The 21,253-nt window shown below is 43.6% G+C and overlaps 1 protein-coding gene across 3 annotated transcripts in view; it reads right to left on the bottom strand.

The window, feature by feature from the left end:
• TMEM131 (transmembrane protein 131) overlaps positions 1 to 21,253 on the bottom strand; it is a 244,873-nt gene that overhangs the window by 29,375 nt on the left and 194,245 nt on the right. For all 3 annotated transcript variants that reach the window (XM_077296863.1, XM_077296865.1, XM_077296864.1), the window contains exons 23-32: positions 20,613 to 20,751; positions 20,295 to 20,404; positions 13,192 to 13,258; positions 10,874 to 11,025; positions 9,275 to 9,417; positions 8,512 to 8,698; positions 5,088 to 5,273; positions 4,588 to 4,746; positions 3,262 to 3,845; positions 2,665 to 2,840 (exon numbers count right to left, since the gene is read on the bottom strand). In XM_077296863.1, coding sequence (XP_077152978.1) covers positions 2,665 to 2,840; positions 3,262 to 3,845; positions 4,588 to 4,746; positions 5,088 to 5,273; positions 8,512 to 8,698; positions 9,275 to 9,417; positions 10,874 to 11,025; positions 13,192 to 13,258; positions 20,295 to 20,404; positions 20,613 to 20,751 — 1,903 coding nt within the window. The remainder of the gene's footprint in view (positions 1 to 2,664; positions 2,841 to 3,261; positions 3,846 to 4,587; positions 4,747 to 5,087; positions 5,274 to 8,511; positions 8,699 to 9,274; positions 9,418 to 10,873; positions 11,026 to 13,191; positions 13,259 to 20,294; positions 20,405 to 20,612; positions 20,752 to 21,253) is intronic.

The following is a 21,253-nucleotide window of genomic DNA, read 5'->3' as shown; positions in this document are numbered from 1 at the left end:
CTCTTGGAGGATGTTTGGATAAAGATTTGTATATTTTATTAGAGTGGGCAATTACGAATGCAGCAATAACAAAGTAATTTTATTTTTTACATTTTGCTATTTATGCTGGTGGAAAAAGGAGTGAATGACACTCAGATATTATATATATATATATATATATATATATATATATATATATATATATATATATATACATACCGTATATTTATATATATAAAATATTTTTTTCATATATTGAAACCCTCAAAAGGGAATATAACAATGTGCAAAAAAAACAGAAAAAAGTAAAATACATATATTTTATTTATTTTTTCATGTTGTATTTAAGAAGTTGTTTTGTCTACTAGGCAGTTGAGCCACAGACGTAGTTTCATAGATATACTGTAATATCATGGAAGACAGAGGGCCTTCATAAAACCCCTGAAACACCATGGCAACCAATTGACATACCGTGACCAGGTTGTGCTGGACTCCTGGTTGCCGACTTGGCTACCTTTTAACCCCTTTCCAACAGGGGGTGTAATAGTACGCCGATGTCGGACACCCTCCCTTTGATGTGGGCTCACCGACGGAGCCCACATCTTTCCCGGCAAATGTCAGCTTTTTTGAACAGCTAACATGTGCCTCTGAAAGCTGCAGGTGGAATTGCGATCCACCCGAGGCTATTATCCCATGAAATGCCACTGTCAAATGCTGACAGTGGCATTTAACATGCACTTCCGGCAATCGCAACTGAAATCCGGCCATCGGTGACCCCCAAACATACACATATTTGGTATTGCCACATTCAGAATTGCCCGATCTATCAATAAAAAAAAAAAAGGATTAACCTGATCGCTAAACAGCCGGAATTTTTTATTTTTTTTTGATCGCCGTGACATTGCATTAAAATGCAACAACGGGCGATCAAAAGAACGTATCTGCACCAAAATAGTATCATTAACCCCTTTCTGACCTCGGACGGGATAGTACGTCCGAGGTCAGAACCCCCGCTTTGATGCGGGCTCCGGCGGTGAGCCCGCATCAAAGCCGGAACATGTCAGCTGTTTTGAACAGCTGCAATATGCCCGCAATAGCGGCGGGTGAAATCGCGATTAACTAGTTAAATGCCACTGTCAAACGCAGACAGCGGCATTTAACCGGCGCTTCCGGCCATCGGGTCGGAAATGAGCGCATCGCCGACCCCCGTCATATGATCGGGGGTCAGCGATGCTTTTGCATAGTAACCATAGAGGTCCTTGAGACCTCTATGGTTACTGATGCCGGTTTGCTGTGAGCGCCACCCTGTGGTCGGTGCTCATAGCAAGCCTGCATTTCAGGTACATAGCAACGATCTGATGATCGCTGCTATGTAGTTGAGCCGATCGAGATGTGCCAGCTTCTAGCCTCCTATGGAGGCTATTAAAGCATAGCAAAAATGTGAAAAAAAATAAAAAAAATATAAAAGTTTAAACCACCCCCCTTTCGCCCCATTCAAAATAAAACAATTAAAAAAAAAAAAAAATCAAACCTACACATATTTGGTATCGCCAAATCAGGTCAGTTTTAGCATTTAGTGAACCTAGCAAAAAAGCCAAACAAAAAACAAGTGTGGGATTGCACTTTTTTTGCAATTTCACCATACTTGGAATTTTTTTCCCGTTTTCTAGTATACGACATGGTAAAACCAATGAAGTCGTTCAAAAGTACAACTCGTCCCGCCAAAAATAAGCTTTCACATGACCATATTGATGGAAAAATAAAAAAGTTATGGCTCTGGGAAGGAGGGGAGCGAAAAACGAACAAGGAAAAATGGAAAATCCCAAGGTCATAAAGGGGTTAAAACAGTCAGCCCTCATCCAATCCGAAAAATGAAGACGCTATGGGTATCAAAAAATGGCGCTTTTTTTTTTTTTTTTAAATGTTAACAAAGTTTGGAATTTTTTTTCACCTAGATAAAAAACAACCTAGACATGTTTTGTGTCTTTGAACTCGTAATGACCTGGAGAATCATAATGACAGGTCGGTTTTAGAATTTAGCGAACCTAGTAAAAAAGCCAAACAAAAAACAACTCTGGGATTGAACTTTTTTTTGCAATTTCACCGCAGTTTGAATTTTTTCCCACTTTCCAGTACACGACATGGTAAAACCAATGGTGTCGTTCAAAAGTACAACTTGTCCTGCAAGAATCAAGCCCTTACATGGCCATATTGACCGAAAAAAGTTATGGCTCTGGGAAGAAGGGGAGCAAAAAACAAAAATGCAAAGCCGAAAATACCTCCGGTCATGAAGGGGTTTAAATGCCCATATCATTGACAGCTGCATTTAAGGGTTTAAACTGATGAGATTGGAGATAACTTCCATTGCTGGCTATGTCATACAGCTGACACCTGTACTGTATGGAGTTGGCTCATCTCATGAGCCCGACCCCATATAGTGATAACACATTTGAGACGGCCGAATGCTAAGAAGAACTAATACATCATCACTGTGTTATGTTAAAATTAGTTATTAAATCTACAACCCCTGACAAACAAGGTCGAGTCTATTTAAATGTATATGCAACTTGTTTGTAAACAGATAAAGCCCATAACATCCTCGCCAGGAGAATGGGGTCTGAGATCTGTCCTAAAACTAAATTGGATTTGCCAACATCACATAATTTCTGTTACTTGGGATCATACCTCTTTGAGAAGTGGCTCAGTGTCAGGATTCGATGTTTCGGTAGTGGTGGAAGAGCTGTCATCATCTGCAAGAGAGTCCTTCAGCTCATCCTCATGTGTCTTGGCTTTCCCTCGTCTTTCTTTCTCTTCTTGTTTCTTTTGAGACTTAAGTTTATGTGTAAGAGATTTCCCTTTTCCTAGATGAAAAAATATATAAAAAAGGGCACGTCTCAATGTAGTGCACTGACTAGAAGTATTCTAAGTGAAGTTGGCTTAACCCTCTCCGATTCCAAGATCTGGACATGTCTCAGAAAGAAACTTTGCTTCAGAGACTCCATTGCCAGTCAGAATAGAGCACTCTTCTGCCAGATTTATAGGAAAAAACAGGGAACTGTGTAGTTATAGTGCGTGCTCTTATCTGATCGGTCAACATTTCTGTGAAAATGGACATCAATGATACCAGACAAGTGACTAGAGATAAATATTTTTCTTGAATTTATATTCTTTTTGAAAATAATTCATATCATGTTGCCAGATTATTTTCTAAAATCATAAATGATTTTAGATTGAAATAAAGCTAAAAATATTTAAAATATCATGGAAATTTCTTTACGTCACCTTTATTTTTTGTTGCTGGAGATGGCGGTTGTTCTGTAAACACATCTGATGGAGGGGGTTCACAGTTGTCAAAATCTTTATCCATTACTTCTATAAGACTAGTTATGTCCGAGTCATCTGAACTGTGCCTGGTATTACCGCCACTATTTCCAAAGTACTCTGGGTGTGAAGTGTTACAGGCCCCTGTCCGGGACACTTCTGCTGGCGGCTCTGCCTGTGGCTGAGGCACTGTTGGTGGTTGCATTGGCACAAGCTGCTCCTGTAAGCCTGGTCCTTGAGATGGTGACAGATTTAGTTTTGTTCCACGAGCACGCCTTGTTAAAGATGAACTGTGAGCAACGGAGTTAGGATCTATGGTCAGGGAGGAAGCTTTGCTTGAGGACAGGTTTGTAGACCCTTGAGCTGGCATTTTGCTGGATACACTGGAGTTTTTTGCTCTGACTGATTCCACATCAGATGTATTCCTGTGTATGCTGGATGCTGGGTTGGTTTGCTTGTGATTACTTGTAGCTCTGGAACTGGAATTTGCACTATACAACCCTCGGCTAGAGCTATTGTTTGAGTCACTTCCAGCAGAATTATAGCTAAAACACAAATACACACACGTTATTCATTCACTAAATCTGTGTAACAAGATGTCATGCATTCTATTCTTCTAGCATCCCGGTGTATTTGTGATCTGGTATTTTCTCATACCATTGAAAGTCTGGGAAACGTATGGACAGAGTTATCCTTAATTCTATAAATGATGTATACAGGGAAAAGTATGAACCTGAGCCCACATCAAATGCAGGGAGATGACCTTGGACGTACCTATAAGTCCAAGGTCGTTAAGGAGTTGAGTAGATGATGACATGGAAATTCAATTAAAAAGAAATATATCAAAACTTAAAAAAAAAAATGTTTAAATATAAAACTTAAGATTAAACAATCACCAGTTTTAGGGTTCAGCAAACAGATTGGCAGGACCCTGGTGCAGCATATAAGGCAGTTGTCCATAGAGCAGGACCAGAGTCACGAAAACCTCCTCCTGCCTGACGGCATCGCCATCGCTTTTTCCGATTAGATGGCTCAGCAAGATGTTATGGATGTGTCACGCTGAAAACAATGACATCACAAGAGGCATACTATTCAGAAAAAGCGCCAAGGATGGTGGCAGGTAGGAGAAGGTTCACATGACAACTGACATGACCATTGGACCAGGGTCCTACAAATTTTGTTTTCCTCAACTCATCAGTTTCTGATGATAGACTCCATTTAATTGTCATTCTATATACAGAAGAAAACTGAACAGCTTTGACACACTACAACAAGAAAATAACTTACTTGCTTTCTGTTGATATGCCAACTATTCTTCTGAGATCAAAGGGTCGACCCAACTGAAATGGAGGATTTGATGTCTCAATGGAGAGTCGCCTTCTGAACGGCTCCCATATTCCTTGAGCTTCTAAGTAGGCTGTTCCAATAACCAAAAGAAACAGCAAACTGGGAAAAGAAAACAATTTAGAACGTATGCAAAAAAAAAGGTGCAAGAAGGAAATTTTTTTTTTAAACATGTATCAACACTTTTCAACAATATTACCACTAATATGTACTAAACAAGGGTTGGGGGAGAGGAGGATGAAAAGAAGAAACTAAAAAAGTCTCTCCAGCTTTGTGCTCAAATCATGGGCTAAGGGCTGCAAGCATGGAGCAGGATAGATTTTGCAGTTCCTCTGTGCATCCTGCTGCTTATTTACCTTCCTTCTATGTAGATCATAAACTTATGAAATATGTTTAAGTTCAGTGATATAGAGGGTGATAATAATGACCTTCCACTCACTTACCTCATAATTCCTGAGATAACGACATACAATGCCAACTCCCAGTTGGGCCGGGGAACAGCTTCTGCACATGAGGCCAGCATGTGGTATGGAAGTGATGCATTTAGTACAAACACAAATTCAGAACCTCCTTCTGTGACAATCTTTAGTTCACGAATCACTCGTGAGGACGTGAAGTCTGGTGCAAACCTGCAAAAAAGAATGGAGAGAACACAACTATTTATAGTACACCATCCCGGAATGACAATCTAGTGTAGAATAAGCCATACACATGAAGAATAGTAAAGCTATGCAGTGTTCCGATGGTCTTTGGAGAATATGGGTCCTACAAAGTATCAGTAACACACAAACAAAAATAAGAGTGTGTGTCAAGTATACAAGTCTCTTTGGGGCAAACAGGCTTTTCCACCTCACAGATAATTAGGAAAACGCCCACCTGGGATCAAGTGTTCATTTAATAGGAGCAAAGATGCTGAGCTCCGACACACAAAGAAAATACTGTCCAGGGTAAAAGATGTGCGTCGATTCTCAGCATCCATTCTCCATCACCCTGCTTAGGAGAACGCAATATTTTGCCTTTTAATAGGGTGCATTTACACTAGATGACATGCGGCATTACTAGGGCTGTGGAGTCAGAGTCGGCGTCCATTTTAGTGGTCGGTATAGAATGTACGGACTCTGACTCCTAAAATATATGATAAATTGGGTACAGTAGTACAGTGCAGGATGTGCTGTAAATGTTTTCATAAGAATTTGGGAAAGTTATGTACTGTCCTATACATGTCTGTTCTGTTCCTGATCTCAGCTTTTAGTTGAGATGAATCTATGCTGCACTTTATGTACATGCTCAGTAGTGAGGCAAGGCTGTGGGGTCGGGAGTCAGGGAAATTGAGGAGTGGGAGGTTTGGCTTACTGATTCCACAGCCATGGTTGTTACAACGACTGTCGATTAGTAACATGCCTGCTAGTCAGCAGTCGTTTAATAGCCTGTGTAAACGGCAGACAGCACTTTGGATAGTCATTGATTGATCAGTAATAGATCGCTCAGTGCTCACACGTCGTCATTGTTTTCGGCAGCAGGGCTCCAGTTTACATGATGCACTAATGAGAACAATGCTCTACTAGGCAAACTAAAAAGATCACGTATTTTGCTTGTTCGCCGGGTGATTGGTAGCCTATTTATACTACATGATCAAGCATTACTAGGAAGACTTACAAGCCTCAGTAGGGTGACTCAACAAAATATATTATACCGTTCTTATTAAACGCTTAGGCCTAGAGTCATCTTTGCTATTGAGCTCGTTTTTGTCTAGTTTTTGGCTTTTTTTTTTTTTTGCACACAATTCATTATTCTATTTGTGCTTTTTTGAAGTCTACTTTATAATGCACCATTTCCCCCCCCCCCCCCATTTTGTAGGGGGAATCTTGCAATTCCAGATGTTTTTGCCTGATTCATCAACTGCACCTTTTTTAAAAGTAACAGAAACAGTTTGACGGGAAAAAAGTCAATTTGTTTTCACTTTGCATAAAACTAATAAATCATTGGTGCCATTTTGAAGTCTTTGTAGCCAAAAAACGGCAAATACCACAACATAAAAATTTAAACGATGAATCGAAGCCTTATTATTTCCCATTACTGATTGAGATTGCAAGTGTGAGGATAAGAACAGTCAGCCAGAGCCAAGTAAATATAAGCACTAAATCAGAAATGCATAAGTGCTCACACACAAAACAGTAAAACTTTATGGACCCTTTTCTTTTTTTTTTTTAACCATTTTCTGCCATTTTAAAGCAGTTTGACAACTTTGGACTAAAGGTACCTTCACATTAAGCGACGCTGCAGCGATAGCGACAACGATGCCGATCGCTGCAGCGTCGCTGTTTGATCGCTGGAGAGCTGTCACACAGACCGCTCTCCAGCGACCAACGATGCCGAGGTCCCCGGGTAACCAGGGTAAACATCGGGTTACTAAGCGCAGGGCCGCGCTTAGTAACCCGATGTTTACCCTGGTTACCAGCGTAAAATGTAAAAAAAACAAACAGTACATACTTACATTCGCGTCCCCCGGCGTCCGCTTCTTGCACTGACTGAGCGCCGGCCCTAACAGCAGAGCGGTGACGTCAACGCTGTGCTGTACTTTCACTTTCACTTTACGACGCTCAGTCAGTGTGGGAAGCGGACGCCGGGGGACGCGCAGGTGAGTATGTACTGTTTGTTTTTTTTACATTTTACACTGGTAACCAGGGTAAACATCGGGTTACTAAGCGCGGCCCTGCGCTTAGTAACCCGATGTTTACCCTGGTTACCAGTGTAAAACATCGCTGGTATCGTTGCTTTTGGTGTCAAACACGACGATACACGCCGGTCTGACGACCAAATAAAGTTCTGAACTTTGTTCAACGACCAGCGATATCACAGCAGGATCCTGATCGCTGCTGCCTGTCAAACTAAACGATATCGCTAGCGAGGACGCTGCAACGTCACGGATCGCTAGCGATATCGTTTAGTGTGAAGGTACCTTAAGGAACACTGCACATTCTTCACAGGTCTAGAATGCATTTTGCATTTTGACTTACGCAGACCAAAGTGTCCCTTTAAAAAAAAAAAAGCCAGGTTTTGCATATTATGAATATATTGTTTCTCAACAAGAGAAAAACTGTCGAAATCAACATCTAAGAAAGGGAAATTCTCAACCCAGTATGTATTTCAGCAGGGATCAGCCCTGGGACAGAACACATTTACTACATACACATCGTTTACATGTAAAAGAAAGAAAAGGGTGGGGGATATGGAAGAGTGAAAAAAAAGAGAGGCCAAAAAGGGGAGGGGGAATAGTTAATTGGATCTATGAGGGTTTCCTGGAAGCACAACCAGAGTACTTCGCATTTGCTTGGGTCCTTGGAGTACTCCGCCACCAGCTCCTCCATACTCAATACTAAAACTGCAAACTCCCTTTCTCAAGACCAGTGTATGGCGGATATCCTGGTATTGCCGCACTCATGAGATGACCATATATTAGTGAGATTATGTGGGCCAGAGATGAAAGATATGTAGAAAAAGTAACTTTAAAGTTACTCAAATAATAAATAAAATATAAAAAGCCTAAGACAAGAGGCAATCTGTCCTACCTTATGTAGTTACGTTATTACAGAGGGCTATAATCTTCCTGAGAAAAATAAAGGCTAGTCCAATTTCTTCTAAGGGAGCGCAAAGAAAACCCAAGTGTCGAATGCCTTCTCTGTATATATTCAATATTGTACAGTTTTAGATCTACCACTATATATAACATTATAAAGCAAATTACTGATCACTTTTATAAATTGGACACAGTGAAAAGATAAAACCAGAACATCCACCATTCAGATGCAGTGCAACTTTATATCTACATGCTCTCTGAAGGATCAGCTCTGCAACGGTTAGACTTACAATATGATAATTTCCTTAGAAGAATTGGGTCCTAGTGCAAACTCCTGACAATTCAATATCTTGAATCCATATCCTTCACAGGAATACCCGCTGATTTCCATGCTTTTAACTGTGACTTGAAGTTGCCCTGTATTTTCAATCTTGAATGTTCTCTTAAGAGTGAAGTTTGGCTCTCTGGGCTTTATTTCTGAAATAGAAGAAATACAACTAAGGTAGAGAAGTCTAAGCCATAACATTCATACAAACACATGCAAGTTAAAAGGAACCCATCATCGTGAAATTGCAGTCCAATCTGTCGGCATCATGTTATAGAGCAGGGGGAGCTGAGCAGATTCATGTTTAGTTTTCATCCTTTAAACCTGTGCTCTTACTAGATTTCTGGCCCAGGGGGCCAGTCCTATTAGTGATTGACAGTTATCTCTGTATACATACTTCTAGAAAGATATCGGTTAGTCACTATATAAATCCAATCCTCTCCACCGGCTCTATAACGTGGTGCATGCAGATTTAATGGTGACAGGTTCCCTTTAAACATTTCTTCTAATTATTGTAAACCTAATAATTCTGCCACTCATGGCTAACACATACCAAGAGAGGGAATCTGCAGCGAATATTAAGGATTACAAATCTCTGATACTGTATTGTGTATTTTTTGTAACCACTGAGATTAGATGACATTTCTTACATCACTGGAATATAGTAAGAATAGACTGATGCCAGCATGGAAGTGTGGCAATGTGCCAGGAGAGAAAGGAGAACTTACTGTCTGAGCAGTCTTTCAGAAAGGCTTCTGTAATTTTAAACCTCAAGGAGCTCCCTGGACCAGGGGGTTTTCCACCAATCTTAATGTTCTCATTTGCTCCTTGCCCTTTCACGGTTATTACGTCAATGACCGTTAAATTGTTTCTGCAAGGCATATGTAAAGCAAAATGTCAGACGTAATTTACAAAACCATTAATAAGCAACTAGATCGATAAGGACAAAATGTAACAAGACTATTTAAACCATGAAAAGCACCCTGGTATTTTAGATGGCAATACAGAACTGAAACCAGACCACGCTTTATATGCACCAGCAAATATTATATGATGTGCAGTCACCATTTCTAAGGAAAACTATTCTCCGGGGATTTTGACATTTTGTGTTGTGTGTGCCTTATACTGCATAAGTTACAGCTGCTGGGTCGTCATGGACTGTCTGTTTCTAAAGAATTGGACCAATATCATCCAAACAGAAAACATAGCATACCCACTAATGTGAACGCCGTCATATGGTTTTAGAAGCGGCCTAAATAAGTTACCCACATGGACACTCCCAACATAATAGTTCCTACAAAAAACATGGAGTTCATAGTCCACAATCTAGTACATAATTCAGAAACGTTTATTATATTGTACACAAACCAGGCATAAAAAAACATACATGATTCAAAAGAGCCTAGACCAGAGACTCGGTATTTACAGCTGCTGATCCACATATAAGTAACAGAGAAGGTGAACATGGATCCTCTACTGCAGAGGTGTCAAACTGCATTCCTCGAGGGCCGCCAACAGGTCATGTTTTCAGGATTTCCTTAGTATTCCACAAGGTGCTGGAATCATTCTGTGCAGGTGATTAAGTTATCACCTGTGCAATAAAAGGAAATCCTGAAAACATGACTTGTTGGCGGCCCTCGAGGAATGCAGTTTGACACCTCTGCTCTACTGTATGTAAACAATTAATGTCATAAAGTGCTAGTGCTCAAACGATGCTCAAATGTCATAGTATGAAATAAATCAGACCAAATGAGGAAAATACTATTCAGCATAAACTCCACTTATAGTTGTATGGATAGTCTATATGACCACAAGGACTGAAGTAAGCTAGTATATAAAGTGCTGGTGCTAGGGTGGACTACTGACACTGTTTTTGTAGAAGGTGTTTCTAAAGAAACAGTCTTACAAACCACAGTGAGGGCTTTAAATAAATAAACAAAAACACCATGGTATGTGGGCCCACCCACTGAATATGAAAACGGGGGTCCTGCCCTAATCAGCCACTGGGTCTCGCCTTGGAGATCTAGTTTCGACAGTGCATTACATGAGGAACCCATTGATTCCATCAGAGATGTAATATTCATATGGTAAATCAACACTACAAAAACGCCATTTGTGGTGGCTACGATATTCATTCCAGAACTATGATTAGCAGTAAAAGTAAAAAAGAAGCATTACTGAGAAGGTGAAGCAAGCAAACAAATCGAAATATATGCTAGAATTATAACTAAAATATAAAAAGTACAAAACAAATTATGCCATAAATTCCAAAGAACTCGAGTGTTAAACCTTATAGCGATAACATAATTCATTCTTTATAGACTTACCTGACTATAAGTAATGAAGATACAGTTTTGTTTAGCACTGGAGTGAATCGAATTTTAATGCTTTTTCTCTCTCCAGGCTTAAGAATAATATTAAGAACAGAGTGACGTGACAGTCCTTCCGCAAAACTAGGACTGCTCAGTATAGGTTGCACCTTTTAAAATACAATACAAAAATTAAATGAGAACACAGCTTCTTTTATTAAACAAACAAATGGCATGAAGTCATGTGTCTTATAAAACATATAATTTGCAAACTTTGCAAATGGAGTTATTTTATCAGTTGTAACATTTATAGAATGTTATAGAGCAGGAAAACGGTCTACAGCAGATCACTGCTAGCCATGAAACATGCAGTATGAGAATAATGACAAGGCATTTGGAGGTACAGAAGAGCGCCACATAGGAATACGTGTGCCCTAGAACAGTTCAGTGCAATTCAGAAGCTGTAAATATAGCTGTAATATGGCAATGTACCCAAAACCTCATTCTAAAGAGAAACGGCCACTTTGCTAATCAAGTCAAGGAGCTTCATGAAACTATGCAAGAAACTTAAATGATCCTGTCAGAATGTTTTACATATGGAAATAGGAAAATGGCTGTACATGCGCTTCTTCTAAAAATAAATAAATTATACCTTTTTGGAGGCATTTGATGAGCTATTCAGGAGAAACCTAGTTTTAAAAGGAAACTGTCACCAGCTTATTCCCATATAAAGTACGGACAGTGTCTGTCCTTAATTCCTTATTCACTACACAAAAAAAAAGCTTTTATTATATTCATAGACTGCACAATCCCGCACCTCCTCTCTTCTTGTGATAGTCGTCCTCCTTCCCTGCTTCACATGGATGATGCATCCGATGTCATCCACACGGTGCCCTGCATCGCGCTCCTGCACAGGCGTACTCCTATCTCCCCCGCCAAAGGCAGAGCAAAGCAGTGTACTGCGCATACGTCGGCTTTACCAACGGCCATCGGTGCTCTTTGGCCTTTGCACAGGAACGCGATGCAGGGCACTGTGTGGATGACATAGGATGCGTCATCCACATGAAGAAGTGAAGGAGGACTGCAATCGAAAGACGAGAGAAGGCGCTGGATCAAAACCAGAAAAGTACATCAGACAGGACCGCGCTTCTCTGTGACTACAATAATAGCTTTTTTTTGTGTGCCTTAAATAAGAGTTTGAGGACATACAGAATACTAGACTGCTGTTAAAGAGGGTTTAAAGATGTCGGACGCATGGGGAACACCTGGTGACAGCTTCCCTTTAAAAGCCAGAAGCAAAGGAAATCAGGTTTGAAGTGCACTGGGGCGTTAGATGAAAACTGCTACTTCCATGTGCACTGACGTCCCCAGAGCACCTCCTGCCTTATTTGTATTGACTTTTATGCTCGATTCGTATTTCTACAAAGAAAAAAAGTATCATCAGTTCCACATGTAAAAACAGCGACACTACTAGTTCCATATGTAAACACGTGGTGACACATGGTAAATAGTGTTTATCAGCAGATCAAAATCTTTTACGCCTAATGAGGCTGGTGAGTCATTTTGAAAATCCATGTCACAATGGCTTTGCCTTTTTGAAAGCTTTCCTGACCAATAGATATTTGTTCGTGTCATGCAATAGGATTCATAATGTTTATCTTACTATCAGAATTTAACAGCCAATCTCACATTAATTTTCAGAATAAATACACTGGCTTCTTCAAGTCCTATACATAAAATGTATTTATATATGCAGCTTGTATGGGGAAATTTGTATGTGTTCAATTCTTGTTCATTTCATCCACAGCTTATGACCAAATGTTAGGTAGTACTTTATAGCTTGGGACACACTGAAAGCAGTTTTCTGTGACTTAAGAGCTGAGGTCAGAACTGAGATACCAGTAAGTAGTTGATGACCGAGCTACTTATATATAGATTTTTTATAGAAGGGTCACAAACAAGGCTATATATCACAATATTGAATAGTAGGGCTGTGGAGTCGGTAGGTTAAATCTCCAACTCCTCAATTTCCCTGACTCCTGTCTCCGACTCTACGACCCCACAGCCCTGCCTCACTACTGAGCATGTACACCTATTCAAATTAATGAAAATAAATAAAAACGCAGTAAAAATGCAATAAAAATAGTGCGTATTTTAAAACAGCATTTTTCCTACCAACACAAAAGTTTTTTCAGCAGAAAAATCTGCTGCAAATACTAAATGTGCGCAGATACCCTAAAAGGTATTTCTGCAATGTTAACCTTTATGATGAAAAAAATGTGCAGCATTTTTGGTTTCACAACTAAAACAATTTCACAATATATCTGCATACTTACATTATTTCTAAATACTTTGAATTCAAGTGTCTTCAGATCTATATTCAGCAACTTACTAATATTAAACCTGAGAAAGAAGACAAAATTGACACAATTTGCATAAAAGATGACAAAACCGGTTTCTCAACCACTTTCCTAGTTCTCACTATCCGTGTTTATGAGAATCTTGAAATATTATGTTTGCTTTTCCTACAATGTCAGAAGACACATGAAAAATGCCTCTTACGCCCTCACTAGTCAAACACGTATTATTAGTATCAAATACAATACATTGGGGACAAATTGTATTTCTGTGCTGCAACGGAGAAGAAGGCGTTCTCCAAGAAGTAATCCAATTTGGCCATTGTAACCTACTTCAGGTAGGAACCTATCCTTGGCATGCAGGCTCATAGTGAACAAGCAGAAGTTATCCGCTCAATCTGACACGGCATTAGAAGGAAAAACGCCTGTTGTGCAGAGTGAGCCACCGTGCTCTGCTGTAAGCTGGCAGCGGAACAGCGTGGCCCTTTTTCCTCCTTGCCAGTGTCCTGTTGTAAACTTAGCAGGCTGATCGAGCATCTCTCATCTACTCAATCTCTATGATGCTCCTTAGCCTGAAAGGAACTTGCTATACTCTACAGCAGAGGTGTCAAACTGCATTCCTCGAGGGCCGCCAACAGGTCATGTTTTCAGGATTTCCTTGTATTGCACAGGTGCTAATTTAATCACCTGCACAGAATGATTCCAGCACCTTGTGGAATGCTAAGGAAATCCTGAAAACATGACCTGTTGGCATCCCTCGAGGAATGCAGTTTGACACCTCTGCTCTACAGTAGTCAACCCACCTGCCTCAAGCAGTATTTTTTCAATGCGTACATGCAACAGGTTACAGTTTGGAATAGATAAGAGTGGACATCTTGGATTTATCTCAACTTTTCAATTGCGCAACACACCTCCCCCTGCCTTCTGACTTTTTGGGGGGGTGCGATTTATAGACTGTTCAGGCCAACAGCACTGCACTGAAATCCGATGTTGCTAATAGAGGCTGCGTTGCCTGTGCAGCACCAAAAGAGCATTAAGGCTGAAGCTGCCCAGGACCAGATGCCAACACTGCGCTCCAGCAATCTCAGTGCTTACAAGCTCACTAGGAAAGCTCTTGTAACCACTGCGTATGATCGGCCACCTCTAACAGAGAGCAATGAGATAAAGAGGAAAAAAGGAGATTTTTGTTTACTTACCGTAAAATCTTTTTCTCCGAGCCAATCATTGGGGGACACAGACCGTGGGTGTTATGCTGCTGCCACTAGGAGGACACTAAGTGATACAAAGAAAGTTAGCTCCTCCCCTGCAGTATACACCCTCCTGCTGGCCCTCAGCTAACCAGTTCGGTGCAAAAAGCAGTAGGAGAGCAGTAACAACATATTAGCTTACAGCATGTCATATTATATATGAGAGTATAGCATATCGGATTGTAACAACAAGCATAAGCCAATACTAGGGTGGGAGCTGTGTCCCCCAATGATTGGCTCGGAGAAAAAGATTTTACGGTAAGTAAACAAAAATCTCCTTTTCTCCTACGCCTCATTGGGGGACACAGACCGTGGGACGTACCAAAGCAGTCCCTGGGTGGGGACAACATCAGATCAGGCTCTGTGTAACCGCTACTTACAAGTGCGCCACCGCGGCCTGCAGAGTCCGCCTGCCCAGAGTCACATCTGTGGAAGTCTGGGAATTATAATGCTTCAAGAATGCATGCGGACTGGACGAATCCGCAAGCTTGCAGGCGTGTCTTGTTGACGCCTGGTGCCTGGAACCCACGATAGACGGGGAGATAGGCTGTCATCTAACACGGAAGGACTACTGGATGGTGAAAGAATACACCAGGCTAAATGGCCGATGGAGACGGCCAAACCCTTCCTGTAAAAGTCAGGAAGCCTTCCTCTTACCGGTAGGAAACCCAAGATACAGTGTCCAACCTTCGGAAGGACGCCATCCTCAAGACATACCTACTTAGAGCACTTGCTCTGTCCGGAATATGGGGACCTCATTCCATTTTGTGGAGTGATGCCAAAAGAGATGAGGGAGGAACTATGCCCTCATGACAGTAGTAATACAATACCACCTTGGTAACTAGGGACAGGGAAGGCTTGAGGACAACCTTGAAGGAAATAAGAGAAAAAAGACTGAAAAAGACCCGTTAGCACCGAAGACTCGTCAGGATGAGGATATCGCCGAGAGAAAAGGGGGGCAACCTTCCCTAAGAGAATAGATCCCAGTGATCTAACGGTATGCAAAAGGGAAGAATTACATGTGAAAAACATCCTGCGAGGTGGTCCCTACTTGCAGTTTTGTTGCAGAAATACAGAAAGCTACCAGCTCCGCAAGCGAACTGACGTGGTCAGTACGGATTTCCGAGGATCACTGGGGCCCTTTCTGCTTCTGAAAAGCTTTCGGAAGTGGAAACTGGTACCACGGAATAACCGGAGCATGCAGTGCGAAGGCTCCTGGATCTCGAGGCCGAACAACCAACTCCAGTACACCGGCGATCAGTCAGGACGCCATCCGAGCTACAACTGTAGAGCTCCAGTGAAGGCGGGTCTGATGGAATACTTCCGGTGAAGTTCCCACTCACTTGAGGTGAAACCCTGACGGCTAAATATGTTCGCAGCCCAGAGTTCTACTTCTGGGATATGAACTGCCAAGATCACCGAGTGATAGATCTCGGCCCATGTGAGGTACTTTGGCCATGGTGCTTGAACGTGGGTACTCGCTAGATGATTGACGTATGACAGCCGTGACGTTGTCCAATTGAATTCGGATGGGTTGACCCGCCATAAGGAGTGGACCTACTATAGGACTACCCTTGAGATCTCCAGAGCAATGATCGGGAGAAGAGGACTGGCATTGGAAGTTACTAGTAACCATGGAACCGGGAGAAAAAACTCCGGATGAAGAAGGAGCTCAGAGACTATCGTCTGAAAAGCTGCTTGACTTGCTGAAAACTAACGAAGCAAAGGAAACTGTTTCCATTGTCGTCTCCGTTGTTTTTTTTTTTTTTTTTTTTTTTTTTTTTTGGAACCCTCCCAGTAAATCAAATGAAATGAGGGGGGGGAGTGAGCAAGAGCGCGAGCTCCCTGTTGAAAAACCATGACCTTGTCTGGAGGGAGATTTACCACCCTTCTGGAAGAATACTGGATCATCCTCAAAAAAGGATATCTGCTGGGCTGGAAATGAGGAGTAGTCTAAGTCTAGCCACCAGCCCAGGTGAGAGGGTATCGCAAGTGATATAGTCGACTTAGGGTAGTCCTGCAAGGGTGGGTAAACAGTCGGTCAAACAGGATAGGACGACCACGCCTCTAGGTGCAAGATGACAGCCACCATGACCCTTGCGAACACCCTGGATGCGGTAGCAAGGCCGAAGAACAAGGTCGTGACCTAAATGCTGTTCACGAATGGAAAAGCAAAAGGAATTTTTGAAGAGGTTAGGCATCCCGAATGTCGATGGATGCCCGAAATTGCACCTTTTTTGTTGAAGTAATGGCTGAGCGGATGAAACTCCATTCGAAGAAGAACCTTGTGAAAAGATTGTTAGAAGTTTGAGGTCCGGAATCGGTCCTACTTATCGTTCCACCTCTTAGTAACCAAGATCCCTTAGATCTAGACTGTCCTGGACAACCCTTTCATTGTTGGTCGGGGCTGCGGAAACGTACGATTGTTCGTTAGTCTCCCGCTCAAAAATATGATTGACCAGCTGAACTGTCTTCAGGAAAGGGATCAGGAAAGGGATACTGGTGGGAATCGAAGTAGTTAAGGGCTCTAGCATCCATGCGGCGGATAGGGAGATTAAAGGGCTGGACCCGTAGCTGCCAAACGGAACAAACCAGATGTGCTATTTGACAGATCGTGGCATTTTTAATTGAGGACATATCGGGCAGGGATACTGGTAGGTAAACCACAGGAGATTGTACCCGGTTAATCTGCCGAGTGGCAGAATGCGCCGCTGCTTCCAGCAGGTCATTGCAGAGTTAAAAATTAGGAGCCTCGATCCCCCATCCTCTTAACAAGGAAGTGGAGAGGGAAATACGCCTACTTGCATCTTCTGTTAAATAGTGGTGATGCAGAGGGGGGGTGCTCAGACGCCCGAAAAAAGGGATGCCTCTGTACATCCACAGAGTGCAAGTCTCCGGGTGGACAGGACAGGCTGTCTGGCGTTAGGCCTGGACCTTCGAGTGCCCGTCTGTTGATGGTGTGGGGAGACCGGCGCCCTTTAAAGTGCCTGTCGCCGTTAAAAATCAGACCAGGCATAGCGTCCCGCGTAGAGGCTTCTGTCCAGTGAATCGCATATCCGGACTGGATGGCAAAAGCTCTACGAGGGAGCTTAGGCTGAGGGAACTAGTTACACTGGGATAAACTGGGATCAGCGGCAGAGGGCTCCTCATTTATGACCAGTTTCGGATTGGTCATGGTGCCCTCAAGACCAGGGAATACTGGTCGTGTGCCGTTAAGACCAGGGAAAACTGGTCGTGTGCCTTTAAGACCAGGGAATACTGGTCGTGTGCCTTTAAGACCAGGGAAAACTGGACGTGTGCCTTTAAAACCCGGGAATTCTGGTCACGCGCCCTTAAGACCAGGGAATACTGGTCACGTGCCTGTAAGACCAGGGAATACTGGTCACGTGCCTTTAAGACCAGGGGATACTGGTCACGTACCCTTAAGACCAGGGGATACTGGTCACGTACCCTTAAGACCAGGGAATACTGGTCACGTGCCTTGAAGACCAGGGAATACTGGTCACGTGCCTTTAAGACCAGGAAATACTGGTCACGTGCCTTTAAGACCAGGAAATACTGGTCACGTGCCTTTAAGACCAGAGAATACTGGTCGTGTGACTTTAAGACCAGGAATACTGGTCATGCGGGTTAGGTAAAATCTCGCAGCGAGCGAGAAGCGCCAATTTAGGGGGCGGAGCTACAGGCACGACATGGGCGGAGCCTCGAAACTTCCATGATAGGCCCCAGCCGGGGCGTAAATTTCTGCAGCCGGCGTCAGCGTAAAAGTTAGGGGTGGTCACCCGTTGCTCGAGAAAATTGAGCGCTTCTGCGTCAGGCGCTAAGCGCCAGGAAAAAAAGGCTAAGCCGCCTTGAGGCGACACAGTGCGCTTCTGTACTACACATCGGCCGAAGCCGGGAGCAAAATTTGTTAGCCGACTGGAGCGTTACCTCAGGGAGGTGGCCACAGGGAAGTCTGAGACTGCCTGTCAATATCCCGCTGCAGAAGCCCATTGCTGGCAGAATCCACTTACCAACGGTGCGCGTCCCGGCATGGAGCCGCCGCGGATGTCGGGTATTGCAGCGTGGACGGTGCAGGGATAGAGAGATAAACCTCAATCCATCATCCCTTTGTTAAGGAGGTGGAGAGGAACCGTCCGCCTCCTTGTCCGCTTTCACAGTGGTGGAGGAGGCTGCCCGGACCATGGAGGGGGGCTTCTGTACATCCACGAAGTTCAGCCCATCGGGACCATGAAAGCACCTCCGCTCCTGAAAAGGATTTCAACTGCGGCCTAGTCCGGCTGCAAAAGCCGGGGACTAAATTTATGGAGCCTGCCGGTGGAGCGCGTCGGCGGGCCGCGCGCCGAATGATTGCCGCTGGCGTACTGGCCAGTGGCACCCCCAGGACCGCATCTTCCAGGCAGGCAGCGTGAGGAAGCATGGCCCCCGAGATCTGCAGGGCGCCTCTCGTCCCAGACGAGAAGCGCCGATCTAGGGGGGCGGGGTTACGGCCGTGGGAGGGATCTGCCCACTGCGGCCTACTCCAGCTGAAAAGCCGGGGACTAAATTTCCAGCCTGCCTGGGGATGCGCGGCGGCCGCAACAGAGCGACGCTAACCGCCGCAGTTCCCGACCGCCGGCGCCTGTCCCCAGGGGCTCTGCCGCAAGTACTGCCGGCGCCTACCCCATAGAGGCCACTGCGGCCTACTCCGGCTGAAGAAGCCGGGGCCTAAATTTATGGGCCCTGCCGACGATGTGCGGCGGCGGCCGCGACGGAGCGCCGCCGAGCACCACCGACCACCGGTCGGCGGTGCCTCTCCCTGGGGACCCAGACTGCATCGCTGCCGCTGAGGGGGAGCAGGGGGGAGTCCCCAGAAGGTACTTACAGCCGCCGTCCCGGATCTCACAGGTCTGCTGGGCGCTTCTGTGAGTCTGTAAGCTCAATCCATGCACCCTGGATGGGGATGGAGAGGCCCCTGATGCATCTCTGTAGCAGAGGGGGGCTGCGGCACAACATCCCCTCCGGACTGCCTACGTCTCCAAATTACATCGCTGTAATGCAGGGTCCTGGAGGGGGTTGGGGGAAATCGGGACCAAAAAAGGAACCGTTGCCCTGGCGCAAACTTTTTTCGTGCGCCATACGTCGCAGGAGAGGGACGGGGAGGTATACTCGCCGTGCTCGCCTGTTGTTGGTTCGGGGGAGAGCGGACCTTATGAAAAAAAGGACCCGTCGCCCCCTTCACTCCGTTAAATAAAAAATTAAAAATTTACATAAAATTAAAAAATCAAAAATTAAAACAAAGATGGGGTCTGGGAAAAAAGACCCAAGTGCCTCCTAAGACACTAAGCAAGAACTGGTTAGCTGAGGGCCAGCAGGAGGGTGTATACTGCAGGGGAGGAGCTAACTTTCTTTGTATCACTTAGTGTCCTCCTAGTGGCAGCAGCATAACACCCACGGTCTGTGTCCCCCAATGAGGCGTAGGAGAAAGGAGGAATTGGAGGCAATTAAATACAGCAATGAAATTGCAAACATGCTTAATTTCTCACTGCCTATCATTACATCCCATCTTTTAACATGAGAACAACCCTTTAAAAGGTAACCTGTCATTAGGTTCATGCTGCCCACACAAGGGGCTAAGGGGCTGCATGAATCAGAGCGTGGCTGCAAGGTTGCCAACTTTACATTTATCTTCTATGATGTATTAGGTCACATGAAAACCATCAATATGAATACATTTTGAGGTTACTACAAATACTGTTTAAGAAGCAATTAAATGTAAATACTCATTTTGAATGTTAACGAGAAAAACATCTTAAGAAACCAGGTTCTTTTATGTTGAAATGTCTCTGCACTTACCGGTCTAATATCTTATCCAGCACCAATGAAATGTTAGCATAAAGTGCCAGTGGCATGATCTGGACAAACACTGATACATCGGCAGGGTTTTCTAGTGCAATCTCTTCTTCCTGTTGCAACATATCACCAAGCCATTAACTTAACTTGACATAGTTGATTCTTACTGGAATGTCGTAATACAAGTACATAAATCCTAAAAATAATTCGTGTTCATCTTGGACAATGCCAGTTTCAAACAGTGGAACATGTCAACACTTCCCAGCTCTCTGTAATGAATATGTGAAATGGATGAGCATAATAAACAGCTGCTGCACTTACCGATGAGGAGTTGGTATTTGTTAGGGGGAAGTGCACATGACGGGATGAGCTGACAATAGAAGGCCAGATAAGATCAGCCTTAACTTCTGAAAGGACATTTTTCTGAAGATCCGTGTCAACCTCAAACCCAACAACTGGTCTACAAATAAAACACAAGTTGGTTTCAGCATGGATACAGAAAGACTAGCTTCCATTTCTATGAAATAAAACATTACATGAGCTGAAATTCATAAGAAGACTCATCCGCATATCAGGAACACAATCCTGAAATCCATATTAGGAAAAGGGTCCTGCACCAAAAGGAGTGGTGGTAGCCGTTCACATTAAAGGGGCTGTCCAGGACTTTTCTATTCATAGCCTTCCTTAGCATAGGTCATCAATATTCTACCTGTGGCGATTTGACACCTAGCACATCCACCAATCAGCTACCAGATGTGCAGAGTTGCGGACATGTTCCGTCAACGGAATACTAGCCAGGTACTGCATATCCTCTACTTATTCGAATCAATAAGGGATGGATACGCAGTACCTGGATGAGGCCCCTATGCAGCTCTGCACCTCATCATATCCAGCCGACACTGGCACAGGGAATATGAGCGAGGGAGCAGTGTGTCGCACCCCCACAGATCAGATATTGATTA

The sequence above is a fragment of the Ranitomeya variabilis genome, chromosome 3 (genome assembly GCF_051348905.1).
Source record: "Ranitomeya variabilis isolate aRanVar5 chromosome 3, aRanVar5.hap1, whole genome shotgun sequence".
NCBI lineage: Eukaryota > Metazoa > Chordata > Amphibia > Anura > Dendrobatidae > Ranitomeya > Ranitomeya variabilis.
Note: the sequence above shows the minus strand (reverse complement) of the source record. Positions and strands in the feature narration are given on the sequence as shown.